Below are 14,840 nucleotides of genomic sequence, written 5' to 3'. Positions count from 1 at the left end.
GGACCTTCGTGTCCTTCATAATACCCTGAAGATGTCTAATCTGCCTGTGCCCTTGCTTCTGGGTCAGACACAGCAAAGCTTGTAGGCCCAGTGCATCCGTGTGGTGCCTGCGGCCTCCACGCACTGCCGTTCTGTTGTGTGCGGCTGTGTGTGTGGTAACTCATCTGAGGGTGCATCAGTGTGCTTCGGGGCAAACACACCTAGCGACTGCAACCAGTAATTGGCTGGGTTTAAGCACTCTGTGTTGTGATTTTTCTGTAGCACTAAGTGGTAAAATCTTGGCTTTATTGTTAAAATAGCGATTGTGGCAAAGCAGATGGGCATCCAGCTTAAGGCTGTGCTTGAACTGTGCTAGATCTGCTGTGCAAGTTTGTCCCAGCTAGACACAGCATGTTGGGCCCAGCTTTTGTGTCACTAACTAGTACTTCAGAGCAGGGTTCTGACGTACTAAATAGTACTTAAGAGCTGTTCTGATTATGCTAACAACTGCTACTTAACAGCTTTGCTCTCTAGAAGAAAGAAGGAATTTATAACAACAGCATTAATAAAAGGACTAACCTCTGTAGAACAATTTTGGGTTTCATCCTGTATATAAAGAATACAGATGTACATACTATATGTGTACCGTATACTGTATATTATACGTAATCTTCACTTTCTGGGAGGAACAGAAATGTTGTCCCATGGGGTAGAGGACAATTTACGACATAGAGGGATGCATTACAAGGTAAAGGAGGTCTTCCCAAACTCAGCTCGCTCGTCAGGTGGCAGCGAGGCACCAGCTACCGTGTGGTCGGCTTTGCACAAACAAGAAAGTTACGTCTCCTTTTTCTTTGCTCTTTTACTGGACACCTCGTCCCCATAAACCAGGGCTGCGGTCTGCACCGCTCTGCCTCGGGCCGGTTCCCCAGCACTCAGCCAGACGTGCAGGTCCCACGCTCACTGGATTCCTGCAGGCTCCCGTGGCACACCTCCGAGGGGTCACCTCTGTCTGCTTTGCTGAAAACACAAGATGGCTCCTCCTGACTCAGCCTGCCTGCAAGCGCTGGCAGGAGCTGAGACCCAGCTCCAGCCTCTGCTGTTTACCCTCTTTATGTGGCTGCTCTGAGACAAAACAACAAACCCACATTCCTTGGCTCTCCAATCATCTTGATCATCATAAACAGCAACTGTTCTCTTTCAGCTTCTAAAAAAGTACACACAAATTACATTAGGTTTAGGGTAATGAGGTAGGAACGGAATTCTTGGACTATCAGATCCATTCTCCCACTCTTGTTGATACCACATCATATAGTCCTTTCTCTGTTCCTATCAAGCTCTGTCTGAAAGCGTAGGTATTTTTTCCCTTGACTGCTCCAGCTCGTACCTGTTCCAGATGCTGATTGTTCCCATGATTTCAAGCTCCGATGTCAGACTAATGTAAACTGTGGCTAGTCTGAATCCATCTTGTTCAAACACTGTCCTTTAGTGTACAGGACATTGTAGAGCATTAATTTCCTTTGCTAAAATCATCACCGATCATAGCCTTCATTCAGATGTACCAAATCCAGGATTTACCAAACCAAGAAGTTCTTGCCTTTCTTCTCTTGAAAAGAGGAGGCGGTTAGTTTCCTGCAGCATCCGAATAGTCCTTCTCCACTTCGGCTCCAGCTTCAACTCATGTTTATGTGAGCTTGGGTGAGCATAGTTTGACCCCTCATTTCAGATGAGGTCTCTCCCTGTTGCCTTCAACAATGATGCTTATGCTTTTTTTTTTTCTTTTTTGTCACATTTTTAGCAGTAAAAGACTGAAGTGTTATTTGGTAAGGAGGAAATAAACTCTCTCAAAACAAATCTGGAAATTTTGCTGAATTGAAATTTGTGCACAAATTTCTTGCTCTATGGGGGTGTTTCCATTCAAAGCCTAGATCAGGACATACTTTTATAATATTTTTTTTTCTTGGTCAGGTCCAGAAATGGAAGAGATTTTCTTTCTCATCTGGCAGGTATTATTGCCAGTTAAGACTGATACCTCATGAGAAAACTTTGCCTGATTTTCGTGTGGTTAAATTGGAAGCCAGATCCTCACCTTATTTGGAAATGAAACATCAGCCTAAAGCTAATCCAGGCCCACAAGTCTGCTCCGTCCATCTGCACTATCATCTGCTATGACTATTTAATTTACAAACATGTGCAATAATTACATCCCAGTGCCGCATTCACAGTTTTCCTGTTCTGAAAAGAAGGGGAGAGCAAGGGTTGCGGGCAAAAGATTTATCACCTCTTTGATTCACCAGGAGTGCGTGGAGAATCAGATGATTACATTTTGTGTGTAGAAGTGGAATAAGTCTCTAAGAGGGACTTGTGGGAAAGACTTAAGGGGAGCGATTTTGGTGACGGGTTTGGATTGGAAACCTAAATTCTGGTCTTGTTTTTGTATGGATGTGACCATACTTGCAGTAATTTTAGGTTAAACAGCATTTTCTCCAAGCTGTGGACACAGCTGTGGACATCTAGATGCTGTATGACATGCTAATCTCTTCAGCTGCCTTGAGGAACAGATTCTAGAGAATGGCACGGACAACCATATACTGTGTCCAAGCTCCGGATTCCCAGCAGGTTACGCCTGTGTAAATCTCAGCTTCCACAACACTGTGTCTCACTCCCGGCTGCCCTGTCCGGCCCGTACTTTGTGCCAGTGTGTGTATGACTGCGGAGTGAGCCAGCTCCTTGCCCCGCAGCAGATGACTGTGTGAGCCATGATCTAAACACGAGTGCTGGTGCAGGAGGACGTGGCTGTGGGAAGAGGTAAGGGCAGAACAAAGGCAGCTCAGATTTACGTGACTTGAACTGCCCCTGAGATAACCTAGCGGCACAATTATAGTTTGAATTAAACCCTGGACTTCCTCACAGATTTCCACTACAGACGTGGCACTGATCATCACTCCACCTCACTGCCTATAGAATATTCCTTCACTGTGATCAACGAAAAAATGCACGGTGTTCATAAAAGCCATAGGCGAACAGGTGTATTTTCCTAAACGCAACAGCCTCCATAAAATACCAACGAAGATGTAATACACAGCCAGGCTCTGAGACACCCCGCTTTGAGCAAAGTGCTGCAGATATCTAAGTCCCCCACCCAACCAAGAGACCATGTCCCAAGAGTGGCACTTCCCCAGTGACACAGACAGTGTTTTTGGGTGATCACTTGAATTCTATGTACAAATTTACTACAGTAAAGAAAGTGCCGTGGCTGCGTACCCACGGGTATCACAGTTACCCATGAGAACCTGAGCTGGAAGCTACATGGCAAGCCGTGCAACAATTATAATTTACACTGGAGGAGATCCAAGCTGGAAATGAGTTTGCCAGAGCCCACCTCCTAACCATTAACCAGCCTCCCAAAGTCTCCCAAACTCCTTGTCAGAAGCAAACTTCCTGCAGACCAGCAAAGGGTGGGTGGGATCCTGTTATGCCAGAGCAGCCATCGCAGACCTGCTGACCACAGCTCCTCTCGCACCTTAAGAAGTTTTCCCACAAGTGAACTCTCAAGGTCTGTTGATGCTACACGTGGACTCCAGAGCAATGCTGCCCTTCAGTAAGCACGCCGAGTGCCCCCGTGGAAACTCTGCAGGCATAACCCCCTCAGTCCTCGGATGAGCATACTAGCACCAGAGGGAAAGGACAAAAACATGCTTTTACGGAGAGGAAACCTTCTTCCCATCACCAGCACGCTGTGGCTGATCCCTCAGTTCTAATCCTCAGGGAAGATCTATGAATGATAAGCTTGAGGACTGGTAACTTGGCAGAGACGGTGGTCTTACAACATTTTATGGTTTTCCTGGCGATCCCTCTTCAACCCAGCCCCTCACAATTCGGTGTTAACTGCCTGCCTTTCCCTGGTTCACACAGGGGATGTGAACCTAATCACCTTCCTCTTGCTAATTCCCTCACCCCTTCCAGTTAAGTGTTAACTCCTCTTTTCACTTAAAGTGTCTGATTGATTGACATGATTAAATTAAGCTCAGAGCATTGTCTCCCAACCTATCCTTAGTCTGAAGTTTGCTGGTTTTGCTTCAGATTTAAAGAAAGGGCTTTGAGTGCCTTAAACCTTGCCCACTTTTTTACATTTACGTTGATTTATTAAAAGATGTACTTTCTCCAGCAGGTGGCAACATACTTCTAAATTATTTATAGAACAACCGAGAGGTAGGACTCATTCCTGAGCAAGTCAGACAGGAGATTAATTTGTCTTTGAGAACGGGGCCAAGTAAAATATAGGTGCTTACCTTTTTTTATAATATTTAAGAAAATATTTTTGAAGCTAGTGGTGTTGGCATTTCATTTAAACTTACTATTCTGTAATCTTAAAATGTAGTATAATATTGTTGTTGTAGCTCTCTGCCTCTGCATTTAACTAGAGTGGCAGAGAACAGATGAACCAGAACATCTCTGTGCGCCCCCATGGCATTGCTTTATTTCCAAGGAGCAATAAAGTAGTTCAGAGGCCAGGATAGTGGGAGCTGTATTCTCACATTGTTTCTCTCCTTTTTTAATTTTCCTAAAAGGCATTTCCAAATCACACATCTCCAGTGCACAGCAGAAATACCCCTTAGCTGCTATAGAACTGTAAAGTGGTTTTATTACTTTGGACTCAGAAACTACGAAGCTCCTATCAATCAAGAGCTCTATAGGGGAAAGCAAATCCTAGGATCTTTCTTCCTTTGATTTCAGCTGTAGTAATTTTTCCGTGAATAGCCAAAGCCTGATTTTCCACTGACTCGTGCGTTGTGGCTATTTCTGCCTCTGCAAGGCTGACAGAAAATGATACGAAGGTGCGTTTGACATCACTTCCTGCAGGTTGCAGTGACTAGACGAGGTACACCACGAGGGAAAACCAGGCTCGGGCTCGTCTTCACCCTTTTGTCTGTCACTTCTTTTAAGTGGTAATTATGCCTGATTTTTCCCAGGGAGGATGCACACTCAGGTGCATGGCAAAATGACGGTGACTCAGCACCGGTTGTCTCATCGCTTGCCATTATGAAGGCGGCCGGCCGGGCAGCGGCTGTATCTCCACTTCTTCAGCGTTATCTCTTGGCATCACGGGACCCGGTTTGCTCTGGCACCCGCGCTCCCGTTTAGCCCCTCTCTCAATCCAGGTCCCCACCCCGGTGGGTGATGGCGTTCTTGCCTGTGTTCATCATCTCCCCCCCCCCCCTCCCGGTTTCTCGTTGTTTGGTGTTTCCTCACAGGCAGCTCCGTGAAAGGATTCAGAAATGTGATCCGAGGGCATCGTTTGCCAAGGGAGTGTGTTGACATACGCAGCCCGCTTGTACAAACGGCGGGCAAAGCTGAAGGCCAGGTTTGCTCACTCGCTGTGTGAAGAGTGGCCGATAAATTGTTCTCTCTCCCGTGGTGAGAAAGGAGCCCTGCTGTTTTTAAAACTGAGGTCTGCCAACTCCCGCGACATGCGATGCTTTTTCCAAGGCAATGCGAGTAGTTCGCTAGGCTTTGCAAAAGGCTCTGAGAGCGGCTCCCACTCTGTGGCTTTCAGGCAGAGAGAGAGACACAGGAGAGGTGCTCCAGCCCTCTGAGGATTTTCAGAAAAGGAAGATGATTTTCCAAGACCTGGAAGAAAACACTCTCTCCCCTCATATTGTTCTTTATTTTCCCCACTGAGCAGGTCAAGTCATCTTGCACACCCCAACCTCTGTCACTCAGTGTCCAACCTTCTGCTCTTCTGAACTGCCACCTTCATAGAATCTGAGGTGGCTCCAGCTGTGCATAGGTGCAAATAAACCACCATAAAGATTTGATTTCTGTGAATTACTGAACTTAACCTTTGAATAAAGGCTACCATAGAAGAGAACAGTGCAAATACAACTCCTGTCCAAGTCAGTCAAATTAGAGCAGCTCTAAAGATATCAGCGAGAAGACTTTATTGGAACGTGCCAGCCACCAAAAACACAAACCACACATAGTTATGAAGTTAAAAATGAGATCAGCCAGGGAGGCAGAATATGATGTTGTCAGAGGTGCGGTATTGCTCAGGAACCAGTGAAAGTCAGGACCACTGGCTGCAAAAAAAACCCAGCACCACAATTTCCCACTTTTCCAGTAACACTGCACTTCAGAGGGGAAATTATATGGAATAGTTTGAGCTGATCCATGGCTTTGTCATGTCCCCCCCCGCCAAGGATCAAGCCCTGGTTTCCTCTCATACAATATGGCTTAGTTACTGTTTTTAACTTGGTCCATAGATGGACTTCTCCTGCCACAGCTCCAGCGAGAAAGGCGGCTATAATGAACAAAAAACAGGCAGAAAAGGAAGTGTCTTCCTCGAAATAACTGCTTTTTTTTAATATTAGGACTTTGTACGCATGTATAAAGTTCAGTGGTGATTTCCACTGTAAATCACTGTGTATTCTAATGGAGCAGCTTTTCTCTTTTAAGAAGCTGTGCAACCCAGCGGAATAACGGGGAAACGCGCATAGCACCTGAAATCCATATTTGCCCTGCCTGAAAGGAGTTTGATCTTCTGCACGTAATTCCCAGTGGATGGGAACTCACATCGTGAGGAGTACCGTCGTAATTGGGGCTAATTACAATTCCCGGGAGAGAGGCCAAGCACAGCCTTGCAGGCTGCATGTTTCCCACTCCCTTGGCAGAGGAGGCACCACGGCGGGGAGGCATGGCGCAACGGGGCTCCCCTGCTGTACCTGCTTCGGCAACTCATAGGAACGGGACAGACTTTCACTCAAATAAAAAAAAAAAAAAATAAATAAAAAAAAAAAACAAACTGAAACTGTACAAAAACATCTTGCAAAACTGACACGTCTGACCCCTCGCTGCGTCATGAAGCTAAACCCACATCTTCTGTTAGCTGTCAGGAGCAAGGCAGGACCTGAGAAACCAACCCGTGGGAGCTGCCCCGTTTGTTTGCTTAATCGCTTAGTTTAAATGTAGATTAAAAATCACTTAAGCCCCATCCACCAGTTAAGTGTGTGTCAACCAACGGCTGTCAGAAACTGCAAGGAAATAAGGAACGTCGTCACAGAAGGAAGAGGTTTTAGGAAAGGGTGAAAAAGGGATTCAGTCTCTGGAGGGGGGCAACTGTATCTTCTGAAGGAACATCCATTCCTAAGTACAGGCCATATAGGAAGCAAGAGTTGCCAGCTTCTCTTTATCTCTTCCCCCTGCCACTCCTAACACTTGCCAACAGTGAATAATTTGGTGAATAATCCCTCATTTACATTCATTTCTTCCGATTAAATGGAAATGTCATAGTTCACAGAATGTCAGCCCGTGCCTGAAACGCACTGGAAAACCCTCTGCTGGATCCTCACTCCCTGGGCTGCCTGCCCCGGCTGCCGTGGAGCCTCTCCTTGCCCGTCCCGGCAGAGGCACAGCCACACCTCGCACCTTACGGAGTGTCACCTGTCCCGGTGCTTTCTGCTTCTTCTGGAGCCGTTCAGCTGTCACCTGCCTCTGAACTAGTTTATCATACCAGCTGCCTGGTTTATAATACCATCTCTGGGGTTTTTGTAGCTATAGAAAATTTAAGTTTGTGCTAGTAAGACCAACTAAAGCAAACTGCTAGAGAAAACTGCAGAGAAGAAGCCTTCTTGCTCTTCCCAGGAAGCTTGTGGGCTGTCTCCAACGAGTGGACGTGCTTTGTCCAGCCAAGGCTCTTGAACGTGAAGGGTTTGCAGTGTTTGTTACCTCTCAACCATGGGGAAAAGCATTTTAGACTGTGCCTGACTTAAAGGTGTCTTCTCAAGGGTAGGATTAATGTAGGTGAAACGCCTGGGTAGCTTCTCAGTGTGGATGGAAAGTGCAGGGAGACACAAGCTTTGGCACTGCTTATCAATGGCTCCTTGCAGCACGAGTCTCCCTTGCTGAGAGCACGATGAAGGACATCATGTAACCAAAGCGGTGGCATTCATCGATGGCCTGAGTTTAGCTCCTCCATTAGGAAATGGCTCCTCTTTCAAAGCTGATGCTGCAATACTAGGTATGGCAAAAAATACTAGGGTGGGTTTTTTTGTGGTTGGATTTGATGGTCTCAAAGGTCCCTTCCAACCATGAAGATTCTGTGATTCTGTGATGGCAAGCATCAATACTTTGTCCCCAGTGTTTTCAACCCCTCGGTGGTGTTACACTGGGGCGCAATGGTTGCTGTGATAGCGTGGCCACGTCTCTCTCCTTTGGAGCGGCAGTGTTCCCCCTCTTCTGTTTGTTTAGCCGTACTTCTTCAGGCGGTGAGCTCCCCGGGGCAGGGATGGAGCCATGTCCTCACCTGCCGAGGGCACAGTGTAGTGTGTGAGCGACCGGCGGTGAATATGAAAAACAGGCAGTAGGCTGGGAACCCCTGCGCGTGTCCGTGGAGCTGGGAAAATACGCTTTGTAGCTTTTGCCGGCGTGTAGCGACAGCTCGGCCGGGTCAGAGGAGCTCAGTAATGGCAGTGGCATCCTTAACAAATGCCATGCGTTTCTGTCACTTGTTTCCTGTTGTCCCTCGGGATACTGGCCAGCACTGTCGGTGTTACCCCTGTCACGCCAGGAATCCCAGATGCTCCAGTTGGGGCTGCTGGGCAGTGGAAATAAACGCATCAGCGCGGCTTCTTTTGAACATTTCGAACAGAAAAGGGGGTGTTGGGGGGGGGGGGGGGGGGCGGCAGCTTTCCCCTGTGCGTGCACAAAGTGGAGTACGGCGTTAGCCCTCGGCTCCTACCGAAATCCCGAGAGAAACCGCTGCTCGGGGGTCACCCCGGCGGAGCGGGGGGGGGGGGGGGGCGGGGAACGGAGCACCCCGGGGCCCGCTGGGCGGCGGCGGGAGGCGGTGGCCGGGCCCGGGGCCACCCTCCCGACGGGGCGGGCCGGGGCGGGACTAGGGAAATGGGGGCCGGTTTTGGGCGCAGGGCGGCAGGTGTAGCGATGAGGAGCGGTGCTAGGCGGGACGGAGAGGGTGGCCCCGCACGGCAGCGCGCAGCCCCGACAGCAGCTCGCCCGCCCGGGCATGGCAGGAGCCCCGCCGCGCCGTTCCTCGCACTGAGCCCCCCGCTGCCGGCGCCATGCCCCCCCAGGAGCTGCTGGACTACTCGCCCGCCCTGCGGAGGCATAGCCCCCCCCGGGGCAGCGGCCCGGAGCTGGGCATCAAGTGCGTGCTGGTGGGCGATGGCGCCGTGGGCAAGACCAGCCTGGTCGTCAGCTACACCACCAACGGGTACCCCGACGAGTACCAGCCCACCGCCCTCGACACCTTCTCCGGTAGGCGCCCGCCCGGGCTCCGGGGTGCCCCGGCCGGCCGGGTGAGGGGGGCGGCGGGGGGCGATCCCCCCGCCTCGGGACGGGGGGCTCCCGGGGGGGGAGCTTTCCCGGTGGGACGGGCTGCCGCCGGGGCTGCGCAGCGGGGCGGGGGGCTTTGCGGGTGTGGGGGCACGGAGCCCAGGAGGGCGTCGTGCAGCGGGGACCCAGTCCCCCGGGCGCTTTGCGAAGTTTAGCAGGTCCCAGTCTTGCATTTTGCGGCTTCGTGTATCAACGGGGCATGCGTCAAGCTGGCTTGGAGTTCCGTGAAATTGGGCACCTTCCCGGTTTTGCGGTGTTATTACAGATAAATGGAAGAGGACTTGATTTTTTTTGGTGGTGGTGGTGGTGGTGGTTTTTAGCTCCAGAAATACCACAGCATTGCACTGTAGGCTTTCTAGCTTCAACTGATATTCAGAAAAACATCCTTTTTTTCCCACGTGTCCACTGAAACTAATGTTGAACAGAGGTTGCCAAGAAGTTGAAGAGCTTTCTAAGTCTGGCTAGAATTGCCTTCCCTGTCAGCTGATGAGCTCTCGTTAGTTTCCACTTTTGTAAATGCCATCTTTGTTCTTGTGCTCCTCTCCTCTTCTTCTGGGCTCCCGTTTCTAATATAAACCCCAGGAAAGTACAAAGCCCTTTGAAAGATTTCTGATCTTCATCTGATACGAAGGAACACAACAGTACGTGACAGTATAGATCAGTAGATTAGAGATGGGTTTAAGTCAGACCAGGAATGAGTCTTCTACTGTGTCATAGTCTCAGGGGTTCTTAGAGGGAACTCTGAAACCTTAGAGGGAGCATTTTGTTTGTCTGAATGTCCCTCCAGTTGCTCACTCTTACACCAGGAATTTGCCTTGAACCTCTCCAGACTCTTCCACTGTCCCTTGAAGGAAACGAGCTGGGAACACACTGCTGTTCAGGGTTGAGCAGCCCTTTGGGAACAGATGGAAGGAGCCCTTGAGTCCTCCAGGGGAAAGATGACAGCTCTCTCTGCTCTCTTTACACTGATGTGTACAGTTTGGGCCAAGAGAGGCTTGAAATTACCATAGTTATTAGCCTCCTCTCCAGAAAGTTGAGAGACTCCCCGATTAGCAGCAAGGAATTTGAAGATAGCTGCATGTGGGTTTAGCCCCACTCTGACATCTAAGTACTAAGCCAGACTTCCAGAAATGCATACCATTTGCAACTGAAATCAAAAGCATTAAAACCAGGTCTTCCAAAGTTCATTTTCGGCTTATTGGGAGGAAATGGGACAATAGAGATGTTTCCCTTCCCACCCCTACTCTTAACCTGCATAAACTTGAAGAAACCCCCTCCTTGGCTTCAGGAAACACAGTTCAAGATCCATTTCAGAAATTTCAGCCCCGTTCTCTCCACTCCTGAGGAATACTTGCAACTGAAACTGCAAAGCAGAACTGAGCTTCACAGTTTACATCCTAACCCTAGTTCTGGTCAATGGGCTGCAATGCCAAGATAGGAGAAAGTATTGTGTTATCAGGGGAACGGTGCTGGGACTGTGACCCAGCCACATCTGTCTGGGTGCCACCTCCTCCTGGGTGTCACTGCCAGGTAGAGCAGCCTTGAGTGAAACGTGTCCCCAGTGACCTTTCTCCAGCAGGCTATCCTGTTCTGCCGGCCCCTTCGCTATTGTACCGAAATCCAGCCTCATCCTGAGGGTGTGGACCTTGTGAGGGCGGTATTTGGAGGGCTGTCACAGAGCTGCTAGCTTAGCTTAGGCTAGCAGCAGGTACAAAAAAACCTTGTGCAAGCACTGGAGCAGCAGGTAATGTATGTGGTGCCTTTCTTCTGAAGGCTGTAAAACATTTCAGAGATGCTAATTCCTTCTCTCAACGCGCTTGTGAGACAGAAGAAACCAGATACTAGAAAGGCAAATGCCCAGTGCCTTGAAGATCAAGTCAGGATCTAGCAGGTTCTTTGATCAGGAACAGGTTTCTCTTCCTCCTCTGGGGCAAAGATATGGTAAAAATCCAACCGTTTCCCAGTCACAAGGAAGCAATGACTTTCAGTCACGCCGCGAGGAGTGGCACCGTGGTGGATGCACCCACCCCTTCATTTTTCCTTCAGTCTCAGTCTTCCACCAAATTTCAGTCCATCTTTTGTCTGTGTCTCCCTCTTCCCCAAACTGCTTTCAGGGAGAAGGAGTGCTCTCCTCCCAGAACTTGTGTTAAACTCTCCAAGTCGGTTGTTTCTATCACTTTTCTCACCTGGCTAATTACTTTTAAGAATCACGAAAGATTGATCCTGCTTCTGGGTTGGTTTTGTATTGGTTATTTGGTGGTTTTTTTTTTTTAAAAAAAGGACAATAAACCTCTTCCCTGGCCACAGTAGGGTGTTTCGATGGCTCGTGTCAAGTGTCAGCCATTGTCACCTTAGCCAGGATGTCTGCCCCTATTCACCAGAGCACAGCCCCATCCACCTTGTCAGGACTTTCAAGGGATTTCCAGCTCTCCCAACCCCTTTCTCCTTTTCCATGGTTCCTAGCCAGTCTCTGTGGTGTCTGTGCGCTTAGACATCTAACAGTTTCATTCCAGATTTCCATCAGAGGTCCTGCCAGCCCTCAGTCTGAGTCAGCTGATACCACATGAAGGCTTACTGTGATTAGGGAGTGAAATGGGAGCAGACCTTACCTGTGTAACTCAGCAGTTTTTCAGTGTGGGGATAGTCTGAAGGGGATTTCACTCATCACTGTTTCCTTAATAGCTTCTTCATTTCAAAGTTGGTTTTAGGTCTTTGCTTTTCCTTAGCTGGGACACTTACGGAAATGCTCCTCTTCTTTTTTTTTATTCCCCCACCACCACCACCTTTTTTTTTTTTTTTTTTTAAAGTCAAATTTCTGGCCTGGATGGGAAAAATCTTCAATAGCTTGTTTAATGGAGACTGATAGGAGCAAGTTGCTGAAGTTCTCAGTTTGTGTTTATCTACTTTCTTGGGGCGTGGAAGAAGAACAAGGTGTTCTCAGGGTGCTGTTTGGCTAAGGGCTCTTCTTCTCTAGAGAAGGTTGTCCAGTAATATGGAACAATTCTTTCAAAATACTGGAGAAGAGCCCAAAACACCTGAGGGCTAACCAAATCAGAAAGTCTATTGCAGGTATCTTAACGTTCCCAGTGCAAGCCTCAGTTGTTTCAGTGAGGCTGGGGAGGATGCTCAGCAAGGAAGACAGACTTGAGTGACTTCAGCGAGTCTGCCCAGTGGGATACAAACCAGAGTGCTGGGGGGAAAAACCTGTATGAGTGTAGGTGTGTGGGCCGGATGACTCCCTTAGACTCAGCCTTGTTCTCTTTCTGCTACAGTGCAGGTCCTGGTGGATGGAGCCCCAGTCCGGATCCAGCTGTGGGACACCGCAGGACAGGTAAGCTCTATCAAAGCAGTTGTCAGCTCTGGTCCTATGGGATGGGGGCTGTTTGCGGTCCTTTGAGGAAGGCAGCATTTAACTGGGAAGGAAGGAAATGCACTAGTCCAGGATCAGGGAGTCACAGATGGGTGAACCACAGACTTCCTCAGCTCTGAAACTAGTGCCTGAACCATGGCATGGCCACAAAGTTAGCATGATGCCCTGCCTCTGAGGGTGTTGCGGTCCTAGATAACATGTGAAAAGGCCACTGCAGCATCATGATCTTAGAGTTCAGTCCAATGAAAACTTTTTTTTTTTTAATTTTTCCCCTCCGTTTTCTACAGGAGGACTTTGACTGCTTGCGCTCGCTTTGTTACCCCGACACCGATGTTTTCCTCGTTTGCTTCAGCGTGGTAAACCCAAGTTCTTTCCAAAACATTACTGAGAAATGGATCCCCGAGATACGAACTCACAACCCCCGGGCACCGGTGCTGCTAGTAGGGACACAGGCAGACTTGCGGGACGATGTCAATGTCCTCATCAGCCTGGATCGCTACCACGTGAAGCCTGTGCCCCGGCCTCAGGCAGAAGGTCTAGCTGACAAAATCCGGGCTGAAGCCTACCTGGAATGCTCAGCACTAACCCAGAAGAACCTCAAAGAAGTTTTTGACATGGCCATTGTCAGCGGTGTTGAGCACAAAGCACGGCAGGAAAAGAAGATGACTGCCAAAGGCATCAAAACTCTCTCCAAGTGTCGCTGGAAGAAATTCTTCTGCTTTGTCTGAAGAGGGGAGGGGGAAAGAAACACCCGATGCCAGTATTGGCTCTGCACCTTCTTGGAGTGACTGCTCCTATGGCCCCAGCGAGGAGGGTATGATAAGCTCCTGGGCTTGGAAACCTGGCTCTTGCTGGGTTACAGAATCAAGATGCCTAGGAGACACAAACTGGATTTCCATTGTGCTGGGATGTGGAATAGTCCAGGCAGCTATAAGTACCTGCTGGCCATGTCTGTAGTGTCCCAGGCTAATGGGAGCCTTTAATACACCAAGACTGGGTACCCCAGAACAAGCAGGATCCTTCCATTGTTCAAAGTAACCAGTTTTCTGTCTGAAACTCGCACACTACTGGGGTCCTGACGCAGCATAATAAACGTGAGGGATTTTTGAAGGCTGCCTGTGTTTTGGCTGATTTACAGGCTTGGCAGAGTGTAGGGCAGGGGCAGTTACAGGTGACTGCAATGTGGTCAGACGTGGGCTGCCGAGTTCGTAACGCGAGACTTGGGTTCCCCCTCTGATTCTGCTTGCCAAAATAGGTAGAAATCACTTGGCTGTGAAAAAGCAGTGCTCTTTCTTAAAGGCCCTGTATTGTGAGTACCCTTGAGAAAGATTTTCCCTAAATGAAGGCCATTAGCAGGCTAAAGAGAAAATGCACTGGGAGCTACAGTAATTCTTTAAGCAAAACATTCTCTGAAGAGGACTCTGCACTCCAACGGGTGCCAGTGCTATAGCTCTATCTTAAGAGGTAGTCATGAACTTGGGGACCTGTTTTGAAAGGCCTTTTTGTGTGTGTGGTGTTTTGAGAGAAAGAAGGGGTGAGGAACAGCGCTGAGTGGCTCTGTCTGTCCAGCAGAGACCAAACTCTGTCAGTGAAGGGTTTGTAACACTGCCAAAGGGTTAAGTGTAGATGGAGAGCCATGCATGTAATGAAAGAAGAAGGGAGAAGGAAGAAAAGGAAGGGAATAAAAAGGAAAAAGAGGTGGAAGGAAGGAAGGGGGGGAAATGGAGAAGGAAAGAAGAAAGAACATTATTAAATGAAAGTTGTGATTCTACTTAGCTAAGATGCTAATATTCAGGGAATCTTGTAGGGAACTGGAAAATTTGCTAGTGATCTCAATTTCAAGGTAATATTGTCTATACATTAAGTTCTGAATCTAAAGGAGGGGGTTGTAAGGAGGGAGAGTTCCTCTTGGTCAGTAAAATCCTCAGTTTCAGATCTATGCAGGAGAACAGAATTTACCTTGTACTGTTCTTCCTGAGGCTCCAGAACAGGAACAGAGAGCTCGGGGCTTCTTTCTCTTGTGCTTCCCTTTCTTAAAAGTCGCTGCTTGATCTGCTGAAATCAAAGGAAATCCATGAAGTTCCTGCCAGAGAAAAACATTCACTACGTTTGCTCTGTTGCCCTCTCGCCTGTTTCTCGG

At 48.7% G+C, this 14,840-nt stretch overlaps 1 protein-coding gene across 1 annotated transcript; it reads left to right on the top strand.

Moving 5' to 3' along the window:
• Positions 1-9,056: 9,056 nt before the first annotated feature.
• Positions 9,057-13,428, top strand: RHOV (ras homolog family member V). Its single transcript, XM_074148488.1, has 3 exons — positions 9,057-9,252; positions 12,603-12,661; positions 12,988-13,428. Exons 1-3 carry the CDS (start codon positions 9,057-9,059, stop codon positions 13,426-13,428), a joined length of 696 nt encoding a protein of 231 aa, XP_074004589.1.
• Positions 13,429-14,840: the final 1,412 nt, after the last annotated feature.

Source organism: Numenius arquata, chromosome 6, assembly GCF_964106895.1.
Source record: "Numenius arquata chromosome 6, bNumArq3.hap1.1, whole genome shotgun sequence".
NCBI lineage: Eukaryota > Metazoa > Chordata > Aves > Charadriiformes > Scolopacidae > Numenius > Numenius arquata.
Note: the sequence above shows the minus strand (reverse complement) of the source record. Positions and strands in the feature narration are given on the sequence as shown.